At 46.9% G+C, this 19,335-nt stretch overlaps 1 protein-coding gene across 1 annotated transcript in view; it reads left to right on the top strand.

Moving 5' to 3' along the window:
• The window catches only part of VSTM2B (V-set and transmembrane domain containing 2B), a 43,161-nt gene extending 25,445 nt beyond the window's left edge, over positions 1–17,716 (top strand). The window contains exon 5 of the mRNA XM_044427962.1: positions 17,628–17,716. Within this exon, the coding sequence (XP_044283897.1) occupies positions 17,628–17,716 (89 nt within the window). The remainder of the gene's footprint in view (positions 1–17,627) is intronic.
• Positions 17,717–19,335: the final 1,619 nt, after the last annotated feature.

The raw sequence follows: 19,335 nt of genomic DNA, 5'->3' as shown, positions 1-19,335 counted from the left end.
TGACTGAGACGGAGCATTCTGTTCCGTAACTTTTTGTTGCAGGTGCCAGTTGTAATCTGTGTGTGTGTGTGCGCGCGCACGCGCGTACCATCTGAGCTTTATCTCTTTGCCATTTTGGCAAAAAATACATTCAGGGAGAAAAGGTATTTAGCTACATTAAGATACATTAAGATATGCCTTGTTTGAGAGAATCTACATTTAAAAATACACAGCGAAATGTGAATTTTCACATAGGATTTACGAAAAGAGAACCATGCCAATTAATGTAGAAACAGAATGGAATTAGCAATGCACTGAAGTTTGCAATTAGTTGGCTCATTGGTTGAAACTTATCCATGCACACATTCACCTTTGCAGCAGAACACAATCGATTCCAAATTACTATTAAATTTGGAATTGATTGTGAGCTTTGGAGCGTGTAAGATAAAGTAGTGCATAGATTGCATTACTCCACTTTTTCAGTCATCCTTCCACCCAGCACACCCTCCCCTGACAAAAAATGAACTTGAAACATACTCATGGGTGCTTCCCTCATTGTGGACGGTCTTCCCTCTAATCCAAACAAGTGAGGGATGGCTTGGAAACTTCTAATTATGTGGCAGTGAGGCTTGGAACAGCATCATGCAAAGCTCCCTCTCTTTAAAAAGCATTTCAAAGAGCCCAGATCCCACGCAAGCCAATGCAACTTGTTAAACCCCACATAAAATCACTACTCTTTGCCATCAGACAGTGCAGCGGGCCATGAGCAGTGGCACCTCACGGGGAGAAGAAGTATATCCCCACATGTATGCACATGGAGGAGTCACTGCCCAGGCCTGGCTTGCAAATGCTGTTAGTCCGCAAAGGGACATGGGTTTTAGTAGCCCTCCTGCTAGCCCATCTGCCTCGAATAGAAATTAGTGGCACCTTCTTTTGATGAACCGAAGCCACAAACTGGATGACCACAGGAGACCCCATTTCTAACAGAAGGTGTAGCCCCTCTTGCCAGTCTCAGCATACAACTTATCTCCCTGGGATGTGGGACGTTGCCACAGTGGTGCATGAGCAATCAGAAGCATCCTCAAGCATATGGGTCTCCAGAGTTGGGCATCCCATGCCGACCACCACTGCTCTATGGCTTGAATGCCCAGTGAACTGTCCAACAGATTCGGGAGCCCATTCTCCAACATCGCAGAGGAGCTGCCCAGCCGAGGTCTTCACAGCCGCTAAATAACAGCTGGGTAGATTTGTAGCCATACCTGCTGCCCCAGCCTTTCCTAGAGCATCAGAAGAGATCCAGAGGATACTTTGGTCCTGAATTTGTTGTTGTTTAGTCACAAAGTCATGCCCAATCCATCATGACCCCACGGAAAATATCCCTCCAGGCTCTCCTGTCCTCCACCATCCCTTGAAGTCCACCCAAGCCCACACCCACCTCCCCAGTGACTCCATCCAGCCACTTCAACCTCTGCCGCCCCCTTTTCTTGCTGTCAACTTTTCCCAGTGTCAGGGTCTTCTCCAGTGAATTGTTCCTTCTTATTAGGTGGCCAAAGTATTTGAGTTTCGTCTTCAGTATCTGACCCTCTAAAGAGCAGCCAGGGTTGATTTCCTTGGTCCTGAATTTACCCTCCCAAATAGGACCCAGGAATAGGTGATCTTGTCTTGTCAGATGTGCCCACACTTCTGGCCTGTGCCTCAGCTTGGACACACTGCCATTTCTGCTCCTGAAGTACCAGGGATTATTTGGGAGTATCTGGAAGAAAGGTGAGGCCTGTCGAAATGTATCAGGTCACTCAAATAGGCTGTTTTATTGATGGTAACACTTCTGTGGATGGTTGTCTTGGAGAGGGGGAGTCATTGACTGTTGGCTTTATTTGAACCCACTTATCTCAAAGTTGAAGACCTTCAAGTGTGGAAGCTGAGTCCAGCCTCCCAGTCTTCTCCAGTCAGCCATGCCCCCTTTCCTTCAACCACCAGTTGTTTTGGTGGCTTCCCAGCATTTGCACCTTTTTTCTCCATTGGCAAACCTTGGCATGCCTCTCCTGAATGGTGTAAGAGGTTTCAATTAAGATACGCTGATAGTTTGTCCCCTCTTTGCTTTGGCATTCCCAGCCCCTGGACCCTGAGGGCTTCTACCAAAGGGAACTGGGGCCTCAGGCAGAAAGAGGTTCTTCACCAAGTCCTGCCGGCCACCTGTTGACCATCTACCTTGCTAAATCTAATAGGAAGGGTCCATCCAGCTGTGTCCAGGGGACTGCGAACTCCTCTTTAAGAGATGGGGTGGCATTGGCCACTCCTGAAAAAGCCAAACTTGGATTCAGAAGTTGTTAACAGCCATAGGCCAGCTATTAATATCTTCTCCATAGGCAAAGTTCATGAGCAGATAACTGCTGAACAATACCGGGGGCCCTGAATGAAATGGATTATCTAGATGCATTTCCATCAGGCTTCAAGCCTGATTTAGGAATTAACACTGTCCTGCTCACCCATAGGGTGGCCTTTGCCAGGAGAAGGACAAGAGCATGTGACTTTGCTCATTCTTTTGAACCACTCAGAAGATCCTGACGACAACAGTGGTGACATTCCTCTGTGTAGGTCACCTGCACTAGGAGTTGGAGGGATGTCATCCTGTTTGGATGACTAGTTCCCGAAGGTGGGCCCTGCGGTGCCACAGAACTGTTGGGTGAACTTTCTTCTTTGTCTGGATGGAGATAGCCTAGCAAAAGCCGTCTGTGATATGGTAACCTCTCATCTGGATTATTGTTATTGCATTACATTTATATTCTGACTTTCTTCCTCTTGAAAGGACCCAGGGCAGCTCAAATAATTCCTGCAAGGCATTATATGTGGGGTTGCCTTTGGAAATAGTCTGGACTTGTTGGCTCATCCAGAATAGGGCAATGAGATTGTTAACGGGGACTGGCCAATGTAATCACATAATGCCAGTACTTTTTCAGCTACTTAGGCTGCAAGTGCATTTTGGGGCCTAATTCAACATGCTGCTCTTAACAGTTGAAGTCCTAAATAGCTCCAGGTTCCCTGAAGAATTGTCTTCTCCCATATATACATTCCCTGACCCTAAGATCAATTCCAGTGGCCCTTCTCAGGAGTTTGAACCGAAAGAAGTGAGCTGGGTGGCAACAAAGAAGAAGGCCTTTTCTATTGTGGCACCCTAGTTACGCAATAAGCTTCCCAAAGAGGCTTCCTGATTTCTACATTGTGCTTTTTTGGCTACCAGGTGAAAGCTTTATTTCCCCGGGCATTTTAGCTTGCCCATTTCTTTTGCAAATCTTTGCCCTGCAGCTGGATTCCGCCTGGCTATGACTTTTAGTTCCATTTTGTAATTTTAAATTTTATATTATATCTTATTGTCTTGCATCTTATGGTTTTAATTGTCATGATTTGTCCAAAGAGCTTTGGCTGTTCAGAATTGGTGGTTCAGAATTGTAACAAATAAATAAAATAGCCAGTGGTTAGGAATTCTGGAGGTTGTATTATAGCTCAAAACATCTGGTGGGTACCAAGATGAGGGGCAGTGGTGTATATATTTAACAACACAGTCCCATAGATGGCTACACAGAGGTACACCCCACTGAATTCAATGGGAATTACTCCCAGTCCAGTGTGGATAGGACTGAAGCTCTTAGCTCTGTGTTGGAGGGAGAGGAGGTTCTGTGCAGCAGAGCTAACCTATTAGTAAGGGCAAAGAAGGCTCTTGGAGCAGATAAGAAAAACACAGCAGTGACATCTGCTCAAATGTGGCTATTCTGAGAGTCTCTGAAAGGACAAGGCTCGCTTGTTGTTTCCATGTCCAAGTCTCTGACAAGGTTCTATTAGCAGCAAGATGAACTGATTATGGGTTTTTAATTTAAGGAGTGAATCTTGTGGGACGTTTGCAGTGATGCTCTCCTGGCGCACTCCTGCAAGCCCGGCAGTTGACAAAGCCATTGCGTACATCAGTAATAAACCACTCTGGTAGGATCTGCTTTGGTAAAAGGCAACTATGTCAGGGAAATGGGACTATCTGTCACACCAACCCTTAGCAGCAGTTATTTCTTGTGTTGTTGGGCTGTTCCGAACTGGGAGGCAATTGCCTGTCATTTTAGGAGTGGAGCACTTTAGTGGATCGATGTGCCATTCGGCCTGGTGTTGCCTGAAGGCATGTGATGTCACACCCCTGTTGAGGCTAGACAGATCTTCACAGGGGCTATTTGCAAACGTAATGCAAGATAGACGGAGTCCCCTGTTGGAAAACAAGTGGGATGCTTTTGTATGTGATGCCCATCTTGTAAGATTAACTCCTGAGCCTTGGTTCACCACTTCCCTGTCAACCTCCCAGTATTGTGCAAATTTGATCAAGTTCATCTGAAGCCAGTGGAATATCTTCTCTGCAGGATCCTCAGCCAATGTTGTGGCAGTTCAGATCTCCAGAAGCTGGGCTTGCTCGGATTAAAGCAAGAAAGATGCAAGGTGGATCTTATGCTAAAAGCCAGAATAATATGTGTAAGTTCTGAGCTTCTAGATCAGAGCCGAGCATCTTACAAGCTCCCAACTCCTTTGCAAGTTATTTCAGGTGACTATTATTAACCAAATTGGATAGATTAAAAGAACTTACAGAACTCTGGCAACGGAGCTCAAATCTGTTGGTGAAGCCAAGAATGATATGTCTAAATTTGGATTTCAGTGCTATGCAGAGATACGAGGAATGAAATCTGCAGCTTCTGAGCACAAGGAAATATGAAACCTCTAATGATTTTGCTTTTATCCTATGTTTGGTAGTGGGATCTAAATTGCGGCAATTAAAGGAGAGAACTCTTTTGAACTACAGTAATGTTGCAGCTAGCAGAGACAGAGACAGAAAATGTGGAGTTAGACAGACCATTTCCAAACATCTTTCCTCCAGATTTTTAAAAGCTGGTGGCTTGGTTCTTGACAAAGGTGAAACCACAGAAAATGAATTCCATGAAGAGGTGGAACAGTGGAACAGTGGCCACTCTTGCACACATCCCTAAAACATGGTTGAGCTTTAAAAGGACAAGCCTCTACAGGTGCGAATGCAGTTCATCTACTCTCACCATCCCTCTCCTTCAATCCAACAAGGGGGAGGAATTTGGAAGCCTCTGCTTCCATTTTTTAATTAACAAACAGGATGTCCAAACCCTAAACTGTAGTTAACCATATCTATGGTTTATTGCAACAAGCCAGCTTGATAAGCATTGCGTTAAAGTTGGCTTAATTTTGTGTTCTTGTTGTTGTTAGTCGTGAAGTCATGTCCGACCCATTGCGACCGCATGGACAACACTCCTCCAGGCCTTTCTGTCCTCCACCATCCCCCAGAGTCCACCTAAACTCACACCAAGTGCCTCAGTGACTCCATCTAGCCACCTCATCCTCTGCCATCCCTTCCTTCTTTTGCCCTCAGTTGTTCCCAGCATTAGGTTCTTCTCAGGGAGTCCTTCCTTCTCATTAGGTGGCCAAAGTATTTGAGTTTCATCTTCAGTATCTGGCCTTCTAAAGAGCAGTCAGGGTTGATCTCCTCTAAACCATCATTAAGACTTACTACAGGTGCCTGGGGGTTCGGGTGTAATTTTTTAAAAAAGGATAGCAAAAGTTTCCTTTTGCTAGAAAGGGAGAAGAAGGGTAAGGAGAGGCATGGAAGCTGAAGACTTTTGCGGGCTCATCGCCATAACACTAAACCATGGTTTAACATTCAGTGCATGGCCAGCGTCAGAAGGAGAGACGGCTGGGCACCCATGGAGGGTTCACACTGCCCATGAGAAGAACCCCACTGGACTTGTTCATCCTCATCCCCACTGCAACCTGCTTCTTTGCTGCCCTCGCTGTGGTCCAGGCCATGGTGGTGAGAAGAAGGAGCAGCAGATGGCACGGCCTGCTTGCTCCCTGGCTCTCTGCCTGTCCAAGCCTGCAAGTGGCAGCCATGATGAGGAAGCGGAAGAGCAAAAGCAGCAGGGGACATGGGATGTGAGAAGGTGAAGGAAAGGGTCAACCAGAGTGGCAGGCCCACAAAAGACAGGAGCTGGCACTGGTTCCATGCAAAGGCAGCCAATGTCTCAATTCAGACATTATATCTAACCATGGTCTGTACTGACCATTGTTAAGAATGCATACCATGGTTTGAGTTTTGAAACCATGGCTCAGAGTGGCTTGTCTGCAGTGTAACAGCCCTCTGAGGTACAGCAACGTCCACCAACATGGCACAACAGCCTCAACAACTATCACAATCCATCTATTTTATTCTCCCCTCAGTTTCGCATGCGTTGGTGAGATGGAGCTGAACAGCAGCAATGCTCTGAGTCTTCTACTATGGCAAGGAAGCCTCGGGCACTCATTGATGAAGCTGCTCTGATGTCTCACACACACACACACACACACACACACACAGAGAGAGAGAGAGAGAGAGAGAGAGAGAGAGAGAGAGAGAGAGAGAGAGAGGTCTGAGTACGTTAATGGCTCTAATGTGGCAGAGGGATGGAAGAAACAGGAGGGACAGAGGAAGGGGTGGGGGGGTCAAAGAAGGCATCAGGCAAAGCAAGCAACCGAGCCCAGGAAAAAGTGGTGCAGGAGAAAACCAGGAAGATGGCTTTTAGCAAATAAGAGCCTATAAGTGTTAATAATAAATACAGGAGGGTAGATTGGAGAGTTACACTTGGTCGAAAGCTGCTGAAGGAAGACGGTGTTCAGAAAATGACTCAGGATAACCAAATTATAGCTGCAGCGCTTTCTCCCTTTTATGTGTCTCGCTGACAAATGTAGCATCAAGCTGATGTGGCATAACTCTTAGGCAGGTACCTGGCCACACTGTTCCCCCACTGGTGAGGGCTGATGTTAACAGTCTCACAAAGTTTGCTAATGAATATTTGTTGTTTGTAGGAAGGCTTGCTTGAGAAACTCTTCCTTTGGCCTTAGTGAATTTACCTCTCTCCTTGAGGCACAATCCCATGTATGTTCAGAAAGAGAGAAACGAGTTCTAAGATTTTGTTTTCTGCCTAAATGTGCATAGGATTGTGTCCTTCCTGGAAGTGGCAGGAAAAGGTACAGGGGAACCACTAAGGTGGAATGAAACCTACTGGACTTCAGGAGAGGGACTGCTGGTTCTGAAGAGGCAGGTTGTCTTAGTACCACTGTTTGTTAAACTCTTTAAATTCTGCTGTTTTCTCATTGTGTGCCCCCCTAGTTTTGATTGTATGTGATTTTGTTGTGCAGTCCCATGAGCACAGGTCTTGCATGCAACAGGCCCAAAAGCAACTCACTGGAGCAAAGAACAAAATACTGCAACAAAAATAATTTAAATGCAACAGCCAAAATGATAAAGTACTACTTCAAACCAAAAAATCAGGAGCTCAGGATGTAAACGATGAAAAGTCGGGATTTTTTTTTAAGGAGGGTGTTGTCTTCATCGTTTAAAAAGCTGGCATGGTTTTAGAAAAGATGCGGTCTTGACTCGGCATCAAAAGTCCCAAAGAGATGGTGCCAAGTGAGCCTCTTGCAGGAGACTATTGTACGGCCTGGTGCCTTCACTGAGGAGGCCGTCTCATGGTGGGCGTCCAGAGCAATACATTTGGTGGGAGAACATGGAAAAGAGGAGCATAAGGTCGATGGCCATAGTCAGAGAAAAGTAGACGGTGATGTTTGGGTTGAAAGCATCCCGAGGCAGTTCATGGGGAAGGACAGGCCTGGTGTGTCACTGCAGGTCACAGCGGACAATGCGAGGCTGGATCAGCGCACGGTTGGATCTAATACAACTTGCTATGTGCAAGTTGTTTGGGCAAATATCTGCATTCAGGCCCAGGATCTTGGGGCCGGCAACTCCTCTCTGACCACGTCTCCCATGTGTGAAGTGGGAACGGCGGAGACTCATGGTAGGATCCTGTGGGTCAGGCCCTTGATGTTCGCAAGCTCCAGACTTGGAGGCTTCCAAGTATCCTCTGCAGGGCTGGATGAGTGCGAAAGGTGATCCTTGCTTGCCTCCTGCTCTTCTTGCCCTGCATTGTTGCTTGACGGGTTCTTTTTCTCATCTAGCAAACGTGCATTGGAGGGGGAGGAAGGAGAGTAGAGATACCTCTGGGGGGTTCATTTCCTGGTCTCCCCATTCTCCTTCCCTCCCCACACACCAACCTTTTCCCTCTTACCCAGCTCCAAAGCCGTTTTCCCAGACTCAGAGAACTGACCGTCGTGGTTCTTTCTGCAATGTCTGTGAGGTGGAAGAGGGATCAGAACTGAAAGTGGGACCATGTCTCAGGACCGTGCCTCTGATTCCCAAGCTGGGAGTCCAAAATCTTCAAACGTCCCTCGAACAAGATCTAAGGACTGTTGGATTGCTCCCTTACCCAAATGTGTGTTGCTTTGATGAAGAAGCCCACACAGGGCTCTGGGAAGGACACAGGTTCACTTGGGGTGGTCTTGTGTACTGTTTTACAGGGACAGCCTTCTATTTGAAGGCAAACTATTATTATTATTATTATTATTATTATTATTATTATTATTATTATTAATTTCATTTCCGTATCACCTATACCCAAAGCTGTCTGGGTGGTGTACAACAAAATATAAAAACAATAAAATACAATAGATAAAAACAGTAACAATTAAAAATTAATTTAGCATAACATAAGATAGCTTTAAAAGGCTATTAAAAAGACCCAGCCAAGAGTAAAAGGCAATTGGCTGATTGTGTCAGGCCCCTGAATGACCGGGGAGGACTTTAAAGCCCCCCCCCCCCCCATAGAGGGCTGCCCTGACCTGGCTCCAAAAAGGTGGCAAATTGGAAAGGTGGTCCAGTGCAACCCGGACTTGAAGGGCTGCTCAGTGCTAGCCTGGTTTATAAATAAAAACCCGCCAGAACAAAGAGCAGAAGCACCATGAAGTTGCCCCTCAGCAGCACCTGAGGAGCAGGCTGCACTTGCAGGCTCGCTGGTCATTTGCTCACCATCTTGCACACTACGCTGGGATGAAGCGTAAATTACAATCATGCAGTCTAAACTTGCAGCTGTATGTGTGAGTGAGCGACAGCAGTTTCATAGCCGCCGCTGTCCTCTTTTGACCTGTTCTTCGCAATTCAGCGATTAATTTTAAATATTTCTTGACTGCCCGATAAAGCACATAAAAGCAATATGATATTACAAGCAATAAGAACACAAAAGAAGTAAAAATAGCAAGAAAAATCTGCAAGAAAACCAGCAAGCAAACAACAAACCAGAAATGGAAACAATCATCTCCACAGATGGTCAAAATAAAATGCTGTGTTTCCAAGCTGACTTTCCCAGCAACTGCCTTTTCCTTGGATGGCTGACCAAAGTTTGCTGGAGCATGGCAGACCTCTGGCAGCAACTAACTCCAGAGCTGTGGGGCCACTGCAGGGAAGGCCCCGTTACACATGTTCACCCCCTAACAGTGCTCATTTATGAATAAATGAGAAGGCCTTCCAACACGCAGCCACCAACCCAAGTGCTCTCCTATGTGAGCAAATGGAGGACTCACTACTGGGAGTCCAACTTATTCCAGGTGTGTGGGGCTGCTACAGAGAAGGCCCTGCCACGTGTGGCGATGCACCTGACTGCTATCACATGTACAAGCAAAGGTGCAAGCAAAGGTGGTCCTTTGTGTAATTTGGTTCCAAACTGAGCAAGGATTTAAAGGTCAAAAGCAGCACCTTACAATGGGCTTAAAAACCCACCAGTAACCAGTGCAATTGGTGCAATATGGGTGTTATATGATCAGAGCACCTTTCCTCCATTTTATATATATATAGTGGCCGCACTAATTTTATTTATTTATTTATTAAGACATTTTTATGCCGCCCCATTCGCCGAAGCCTCGGGGCGGCTTACAACACATAAATAAAAATTAAATATATATATTAGAATAATAATAATAATTTAAAATATATATACCCCAGTAAGCCATGAAAGTCATGGGTTGCCTTGAGCACACCAAGGGAGGCCCTGAGCAAGAGGTCCTTTGGGAGGCTCACTCGGCTGCAGGGCAGCCGGGTCTTGCCACCCACAGCACTAAATGCATCAGCCTGCTAAAATAAGAATGAAGGACCCCGGCATCAACCTTGGCTGAGAAGTCTGCACAGCGAAGCGTGCGCATTGCAGAGTGCCAGCTAAGTGATAAATACCTTGGAATGTCCATGCGCTGCTCTTTTGCAGTCCGTTTCATGCAAGTGGATTCTAGTTCTCCTTTCCCTGCAATTGCCTTTTCCTTCAAGGGCTGACCAAAGTTTTGCCAGCGGTACGCAGAGAAGTGAATTGACGGTGCTGGAGGGCGCTTTTCCTTTACTTCTGATGCAAAGGCACCAGCACTGGGAAGGGTGGATGACTGAGACTTTGGCAAGCGGGCTCCAGTCTGAAAGGAAGTACAGAACTGCTGTGTGTTCTTAGTCAATGCCCAGACATGGAGAAAACTCTGTCTCCTTGCTTGATTCTTTATGTTCTGGGTGAAGGGACACAGGGCAGTGGCACAGTCTGTCTTCAGAAGGTTTGTGATCTTTCCTTAGATGGCTAACCGAGGGCAGGGAGAAAAGGCGAGAAAACAAAGTAGATGAAGGAACAGGCTGGTGGCACAGAAAGGCAGTTGCTCCAGATGCCAGAGAGACAAACTTGACAAGGAGAAAGGGCCACCTTACCAAATTAAACCATTTCCAAACCTCTTCGCTGCTTCCAAACATTGGGGACCAAAGCTCTCTAGCAGGGGTGCTGGATCTTTTTCCAGCTGGCAAACTGAATTCTGCTTTGGAGCCCATGCTCGGTGGTGGATGGGGCCTAAATCTCCTGGGTGGTGAACCTGTTTGGGGATGTGTTCAGGACCATGCACAGCTCCTGTAAGGCTGAGCGGGCAGGCTGCAATGGAAGAGGAGGAGAAAGAGGAGTCAGCACCCCACCCTGAAACTGCCAGCAGATTTTACCTGAAAGCTCCTTCTGCCAGTGCCTCAACCCAGGAGGAGTGTCCCAAGCAATCAGAAGGGGTGGGGGCATGATGCAGAAGCTGGGAAGCCACCAAAGGCTTGATGGTCAAAAGAACAGGGATGCAGCTGGGGAAAGGGAACCTCAGAGGGTGAAATTGGAACCCCAGAGAGTCGGACTGGGGTCCCAGGAGGGGCAGATTTGAGCATCTGCACCTCTGTCCTGTAAAGTAGCCAATATCAAGCCATTTACAGCATGCATACAATGGAATGGCTATTGGGTGGCCAAGAAACGATGACATTTAAAATGCTGCAGATTTCCTTCCAGCCTGCGTAAGCAAATATATAATGTAGATATAACAGACCATCGCTTGTACAACAAAGAAATGGGCATCCTAGAGTTATACTCAACTCTTTACCTGGACATCTTTACCTGAACATTGGTTTTAAGAACGATTTGCATGCATGTGTGATTCATATCACAGATATACCAAGACAGTCAGAACTCAGCTTTCATGTCACATCATCCAAAATGTAACTTATCTCCGTGAGAGGAGGGTTCGCATGTACAGATGTCAATCATTAAGAGTTACAGTCACCAAGGGACGTGCGTGTTGGCACGAGCCAAAGCGTCCCTTGCCCTGAACAGTGCTCAGGTTGATCAGCCTCTCCGCGGTGACTTATGTTTAATGAATAGCTCCGATGACCTCATGGAAATCAGCTGTTTGTGAAGTCCTGTTGCTGAACCATGTCTCCAGCATAATAGCCTTGACATTTCCAGCATCTTTGAAATAACCTTAACATGCTTTGAGATTGTAGCCAGTCAGCCATCTCTTTTTATTCCACTGCATTTTCCCCCCGTGCCCAGCCTTTCCACTTGAGGTAAATGGGGGGTGCTGGTCATATATCAATGGTGAGTTACCCAATTTGCAAGGCGGGGGGAGTTTGGGCAAAAAAGCCTTGAATAGATTTTTCTTCCACTCATTTCAGTCCCTGCTGCCTATTCATTTAATGCACAATCCTAGAATCATAGCATTCCAGAGTGGCGAGTTACACAGTCGTACTCCAAGTTACACAGTCCCTCTCAGGCTGTCCAGCTACATCTTGAAGGCACTCAGTGTGAGAGAGCCCATGACTTCCCTAGCTCATCAGTGCCATAGTTGTACTGCTGTAAAAGTCAGGTGGGTTTTTCTGATGTTCAGCCAGAATTTGGGTTCCTGCCCTTGAGCCCATTTTCCATGTCTGGCCCGAGTGAGAAGAGATCCTGGCCCTCTTTGGTATGACAGCCATTCAAGTACTTGAAGAAGGCCACCACATCTCCTCTCAGTCTCCTCTTCTCAAGGCTAGACATGCCCAGTTCTTCCACACGCCCCTCAGGGGCTTTGCTTCCAGTCCCTGGATCATCTCTGCTGCCCTCCACTGAACCGTTTCCAGTTTGTCTGTGTCTTTCTTAAACTGTGATGCCCAGAACTGGATGCAATACTCACAATGAGGGCTAACCAGTGCTGAGTGGAGGGAAACTAGTACTTTGTGTTATTCAGAAAGCCCTATAACCCCTTAATATATTGACCCTTTTTCAGCCTACACGTGTAAAGGGCTGTACTCTGAATCTCTCAGCCAGGGCTCCGTCCACTCAACTACCAAGCAAATAAAAGCTGCTATTCCACCCATTTACTCTTGACACTGCATGTTCAGAGAGGGAAGGTGAAGGGACAGAGGAGGGACAGAGAGGAAGGAGAGGAGGAGGAGGGCAATGCCCAGATGTCTCCAGGCATAGGTAGTGCTTCCCCTGCAGGGATACAGCCCTCAATGGATACTCAACTGGGGATGCTGAGCCTGACCCAAGACGTGTCCAGAGGGGCTTTCTTTTATGGTTCACATAAAAGCACACACCCAGAAAGTCCTCAGCTCAAAATGCACCACTCTGTGCAAGGAATCCATTATATGCTTATTACCACACTGGATCTCAGAAAGTAATTTTCCTCCAAGTTATATCGACTGGAGAGGCTTCTCCAGTTATTGCAGTCTCTCTTCCATGGGGGATTGTGTTATTTCATCCCTGCCACCAGTAATCTATAGAGCTGTGTGTGTTTTACATGTAATTAGTCGTGATGGGTAAACCTGCTCAAGTGAATGCACTATTTTCTCTGAAAGCAATGCATTCATCCATGTAAATTCAGAGGAGAGCGCTCCTTTCATCCAAGCTCTTGTTCTGCTTCTGCGAGCTGCGCACAGTGACAGGATCTCTCTGCATCTTGGGAGGTGCAGTCTGGAATGGCACAATCTGCCATAACGTCGTGCATTCCACTTTGTGGAGCGGTCATTTCCACCGGCCTGCCTAGCTGACACTCAGGTCGTGGAATGACAACGGCACTGCCGACCCTCCTGGAGCAGCGGGAGCAAGAGAAGCACCCTGCCATCATGGCGCTCTCTTTACAGACAGTGATCCAGCCCAGCACACACCAGGACGCCAGACCTTACTGTGGTCGGTCCTTGTGCAAATTGCTGCAGACTGCACAGAGCACTTGTTATCTGATCACACAGAAATGAAAATAAAATAATGGATGATGATGATGATGATGCCAAGCATGTCATTGGCCTCTGCCATGGAACGGCATGTTCTAAACATGTTTTGCAGCCTCAGTGCAGGGAGACATCCCTCCAGCAGCTAAATCAGGCAGCTGGAAGTGAGAGAAACTGCCATGCTATCCCTTCACAGTATGCTGCTCTACAGGAAGAGTTAGAGTAGCCACATGTCCTATTTTATACAGGGCAGTCCTCTATGTTGGAGGGGTATCAGAGGATGGTTGAAGGGCAGTCTGGTCCAAAGCCAATGGTGAGACAAAAGAGACCTGAGGAGAACGAGAAGGAGACTCGGTGTGGCTGAAGAGAGTAAACACAGGGCAGGCATTGTATTCCTGTTACAGTGATGGGGGTGTTAATCTAATCCCTTGTGCATTTAATGCAAATCGCTGCTCTCTTTTCTGGCAATGTGTAGGTGGGCATCCTAGGAAGAGAAGCTGCTGGTTCCTTGAATTCTGCCATCTCTGGTAGCAGCACCTCTTGGCTCCCACGGAGCAGCACATGTGAATCCACCTGTGCACTGGCTAGCATTGCTCTTTTCATGAGAAACATGGCTCAGGCATGATTCTCTTTATACAGCCACAGCCAATCCATAGTGGTGCAGCCCCGGGCAAACGTTTATGCAAAGCTTTTAATTTAAGGGGGAAATATCTATGGAGAAAGGAGGCCCAGAAATATTCCTGCCAGGTAGCTTCTTTGAATCCTCTCCAGGCATCCACAAATTGGATTGCACTGAAATCTAATAGCAGGCCTACAGTCTGAGGCTGAGTGTTATCGATTGACAAAATGTTTTCATAATTTTTTTGAGGGAAACAGAGAGAAAAATTGGGGGTGTGGAAAGAAAGCGCACTTTTTGCTGGATGTTTCACTAGAATTAAGCTGATCTCTGAATGGGGGAAGAACCAGGATTGTGTTATTTGTGGATGAGTACTTCTAAAACTGGGCTGTACAGGAGAAGACATGAAGCCGCCGCCTCCCGGGCCGGATCGCTGGGCCTCCGTCAGAACCATTCTAACCCACTCTGGCAAACCACCTGCATTCTTGAATGAGTTATTTCCTGGCACCCTGCTTGGAACATGAGACTTGTCCTAATGGCCCAGCACCCGGTTTCACACTCTGGCCAATGAGGTGCCTCTTGAGAACCCCCAAAGGAAGCCAAAGCCACCTCCCGGTGTTCTTCCTCAGCAACTGTTCTTTGGAGGCAAGCGCAGTTCCTGGACCCAGCATGAACAGTAATCGTTGCCAGGCCTGTGTTCCTTCTTCAGGGCCACCAACACAGGAGCTGGTGGCTGCCCATCTCTGCATCGCATGGCAGCAAATCCCACCCATTAACCCATGGAGAACTAGAGCCAGGGGTGCAGGGCTGGCCCTTCTCTTGCAACCTGCCCGCCTTCCCTTAACCAGGCGAAGCAACCTCCCCTCCACCGCTGCCCCTGCTGGTCCAAAACAGCAGGCGGGGATGCAGCCGGCCAGTGCTGAGGCCAACAGAGTGGGCTTGGGCATGCGCAAGCCTGCTCAGTCTGCTGCCCCGAGAGGCCCAGCAGAGCACCGCAGCACCGGACTACCACCAGGGGCAGCGGCAGCAACAGCTCAGAGTGCGGCAGCTGCTGAAGATGGCAAAGAGGACTCGGACGCGAACACACCTTCTCTGCCCACACTGGTGCCCCCTCCACCCAGGCATGTCTGCTGCCTCTGAACGTTGCCCTCAAGTGCACCTTGGGCGTTTTGCGGGCAGCTGCCAGCAGTGCCCACTCGGCAGCCACTTGCTAGTAGTAGCAGGGATGTCTTGCCACTCTTGCCAGGTGCTCTGTATCCTTTTGGGTTACCCCTGGGATTGTCACATCATCCAGATTCAAATGACACAACTTCAGGGGTGGCTGTCAACCCCTGCAACAAGCCATGGGCTGCTAGAAGCTGAGCTTATGAAGCACCCTGAGCCAGGCAGGTTTGCATGGCAGAACAAGCCCCTTTGGCTCAATTTCATGCACTTCAGGTGAGGCAGTGGATGTCTTGTAGTGCTGTCTGGACAGGGTCACGGACTGGACAAGGGCTCATAACCAGAACTCAGTGCAGACAAGATGGAAGTACTGTTAGGAGTGGTATTTGGTGTTTGACCTGTTCTGGAAGGGGATGCGCTATCCTTGAAAGACGAGGTGCCCAACTTGAGGTGCCCCTGGCACCACCATTGACACCTTGGGCACAGGTGACCTCAGGGGTCAGGAGTACCTTTGGTCAGCCAAGGCTGAGGTGTCCAACTGGACAGAGATAACGTGGCAACAGCTGTCCAGGCTCCCGGCTGGATTCCTGCAGTGCTTCTTTGTGGAACTGCCTCTCCAAATGGCTTGGAAGCTTCAGTTAGTTCAACACAGCTGCTCGGTTGATAACTGGGACTGGTCGGTGGAGTGACAGCAACTGTGCTGGCTGCTAAGTCTATTCCAAGCCCCAGTGCAAATGGTTGGAATGGACCTTTGAAGGCCTGAATGGCTTGGGGGCGATGATCTAATGGAACACCCTCTCCAGAGGCACCTGCTGAAACCATCAGGCCATCTTCACCAGCCATCACCTGGATGCCCCCACCTGAGGGAGTCACACGGGTGGCTCCAAAAGAGAGGGACTTCTCCGCTGTAGCACAGCTTGCGGGGAATTCCCTCCCTCTGGAAGTTCTCCTGGTGCCCACCGTGCTGTTTTTTCAGTGCCTCCTCTTCTCCCTGGCATCTCAGAGCTTTGTTTTCAGGTTGTTTAGCTGCTTTTACATATTTTATATTTATTACGTGCTGTTGGTAATGATGTGCGATACACTATTCTTTTAGATTTTTCTTATCCTCCCAGAGAGTGTTTCCTCTTAGGCGGACAATTTATAAACAAAGGACCAAACTGATCAGGAGGAGGCTGAGAAATGCCTCCAGAGATGCTGCTCCACAGCTCGGTCCACACAAAAGAGCAAGCGCTGCCTCCTCTGCTCACCTGTTGAGTGGGCCTCTGGAACCAGCCTGAACGCTGGCTCAGCCAGACAAGCACAGGAAGCCCTGAAGGCATTTTTGTAGCTACAGAAACCTGTGCTATCCAGATGAAAGGGCCGCATGAGTCACCACTGTGATGAGGTGGGAGATTTTGTGATGCTAAAGATGGCAAAGAAGACTTTGCACGGATGGACTGAGCTGCCCTGATGGGTGGACAGACAGAAGAGGCTAAGGAAGGGGAAGAACGAATGGAATGCTGAAAAGGAAATGGCAGGAGTGCCTCCAGGGTGTTTGTTCTTTCCCCGAACGTAGTAAAGTTGTCTCAGGGCTCCACTTGTGTATTCCTTTTCCCAGATGATCTCATTTGCCTTTTACATTTCCATGTGCATATTTCATGCAGCAAATGTATTCTCTTTCTGGGTCCATAGCTGGTAATGAAAAGTGTCAAGGTGAATCTTGCTGCTTCTGGCCAAAAGCAAAATTGGTTTGCATCCTATTGATCAAGGAATGCTGGAATCACGCCACAGCATCTTTCATTTTCCTTAAGAGTAATGGGTGGATGAAATCCATCATCTGTCCAAAGGAAACCATATGCAAGATTAAAGTGTGTAATAATTACGGGTCTGCCAAAATGCAGTCCAGCCAGCCTCATGTCCTGGCCCAGGCAGGAGTCATATAGGCACCAAATCGGCTTTCAGTGGGGATGCGTCCGCAGCTGGATGGTGACACGCATCTCAGTGCCAGATACCCAGTTCTCCAGCTCTGTCATACACAATCCTCTTTTTAAGAAGCCAGCATCCAACCAAGCAACAGTGAGGTGCAGAGCAGAGTTTTGAGGTCCGCAGTACCCTCTTCCCACAAGTCAGGCTCCAAATTTTTTTCTTAAAGTGGGAAAAAAGCTGTGCATTTATTATCTAATGGATGAGACTGCAGAGCTGCATTTTCAATTCTCTCCATCTCTTGGGCTGGCTCACACATGTAAATATAGGACGGTTTCTAAGCACATTATACAGTTTTGCTATTTTGAAAAGCATACCTCTTCCTCCAAAGAATTCTCTGTGCCTGCTAATTCTGCACTGAATGCTATGCAACTTCTAGCATTAGCACGGAATGCTAATTAAGCTTCTCTTTTCTCTGTCTCTCATTTTCCCTCCCTTTCCCCCCCCCACCCTTTTTTCTAGGTACAGAACCTATTTATGCTACAGATCCTTTCCTCTGTATACTCCTTTTAATGTTACATAAGCTTGTACAGTTATTATTAAACCACTGATGGACTTCTTTATCCAATAATCCTCAGCCAAACAAGAAGGAGCCTATTTAAAACAAAAACGGGAGTGAGAAGAAGAAAAGAAGCCTCAGTGAGAACTAGGATATTAAAGATGGACAGAGAGAGACTGGACAAGAAGCATGACACATCCTACGGGGGAGGGGTAAAGCGTATTTTTGGGGACATCACACAAAGGTCGGTCACCTGAAATGATGCACCTAGTTTCAAAAATGCCCTAATCCACACAAGGTAGCTATGATTTCTGTCTTTTACTTTTCCGGTTTTGTTCTTTTTTAAAGACTTTCTTCCAACAATTAATTTTGCACGAACTGTGGAACAGTTGCTTTTATGATGCTACATAAAGATGGGGTGGGGGAAGCTCTTCTAAAGAAGGGCTGAAATTTTAGTAGATGATTGTGGTAAGGCTTTTTTTAATTATGATGATGATTATTATTATTTTCCTCCCCTACCCCATGCTTCTCCTCTCTTTTTTAATTAAATTATTTCTTTGGAAAACATTGATTTTAAACAGAGGCACATCTTACCATAATGAATATTCACTGTCGATAATATTTATTTTTAAATAAAAAAGATTGGAAACAAGGTAAGACATTTGTTTATAAACTGTATTGTATATTGCTGAATAACAGTTGAATAATAAAAGAAAGAGATTTTGAAATAATGCTTTGTACCAAGACATGGCATTCCATGTCTCCACACTGCAATGCGGGGCTTGCTATAGCAGAACATTTCTTAGTATGGCCAGGATCAGCAAAATTTCTGCCCCCGAAACTCCCCACCCCCACCATGAGCTGTGCTTCCACTCCCTTCGATGCTGAAATTTAAGAAACAGAGAATTGGCATCTGGAGTGACGAAGGCACTAAAAGGCCCCAAAAGGACTATTATTATATTTCTAGACCACCCACAGTCAAAGCTCTCTGGGTGGTTTGCAACGCCTTAAGTCACACATCCACATTTCAACCTGGCCTGACCCTGCTGACCTTCCGAGATTGGGCAGGATCAGGCAATTAAGGCTACATGGAAGCTATGTGAAGACTGGCACCTCCAGATGCCACCCCCTCCCTCCCAATGCAGATGTGCATACAAGAGATGAACTAACCTGTTGATTCCACTTGCTACCCACTTCTCATTATTCCACTCTTGACTTGGGCTTCCCCAACCACTCAGAACACTTTCAGTCTTAAGTTCAGTTCATCTGAATGCTGCAGAGGTTTACTTTACTATAAAAACTACATGTTTTCTACATGATTTTGCCTCATATACACGTTTTGGCAAGTAATTTCCCTAACACACTGCATCTTAACATTATTCTCACTAACGTATGCTTTCCTGCTTGCACTTTTTCCTAAAATGCACATTTGTGGAGGCATTTTTAATTGGAAAACTCTGTTGCGAAACTCAGAAAATTTTAAATAAGAATAATGGAGCTTTGATGCATGTACTGGCTTGGATGTGCAAAATTAGATAAATTCCCATTAAACTGCAAACTGGATTAATTTCTCCCTAACACACCCTCTTTTTTTGCCTCATGAAAGTCCCCACCATTTTCCCCCTCTGGAGACATGGAGGCCTTTGGTCCTTATTCTAACCATAACTAACT

Source organism: Varanus komodoensis, unplaced genomic scaffold (assembly GCF_004798865.1).
Source record: "Varanus komodoensis strain SLA01 unplaced genomic scaffold, ASM479886v1 scaffold19, whole genome shotgun sequence".
Lineage (NCBI taxonomy): Eukaryota > Metazoa > Chordata > Lepidosauria > Squamata > Varanidae > Varanus > Varanus komodoensis.
This window is presented reverse-complemented; position numbering and strand designations above follow the sequence as displayed.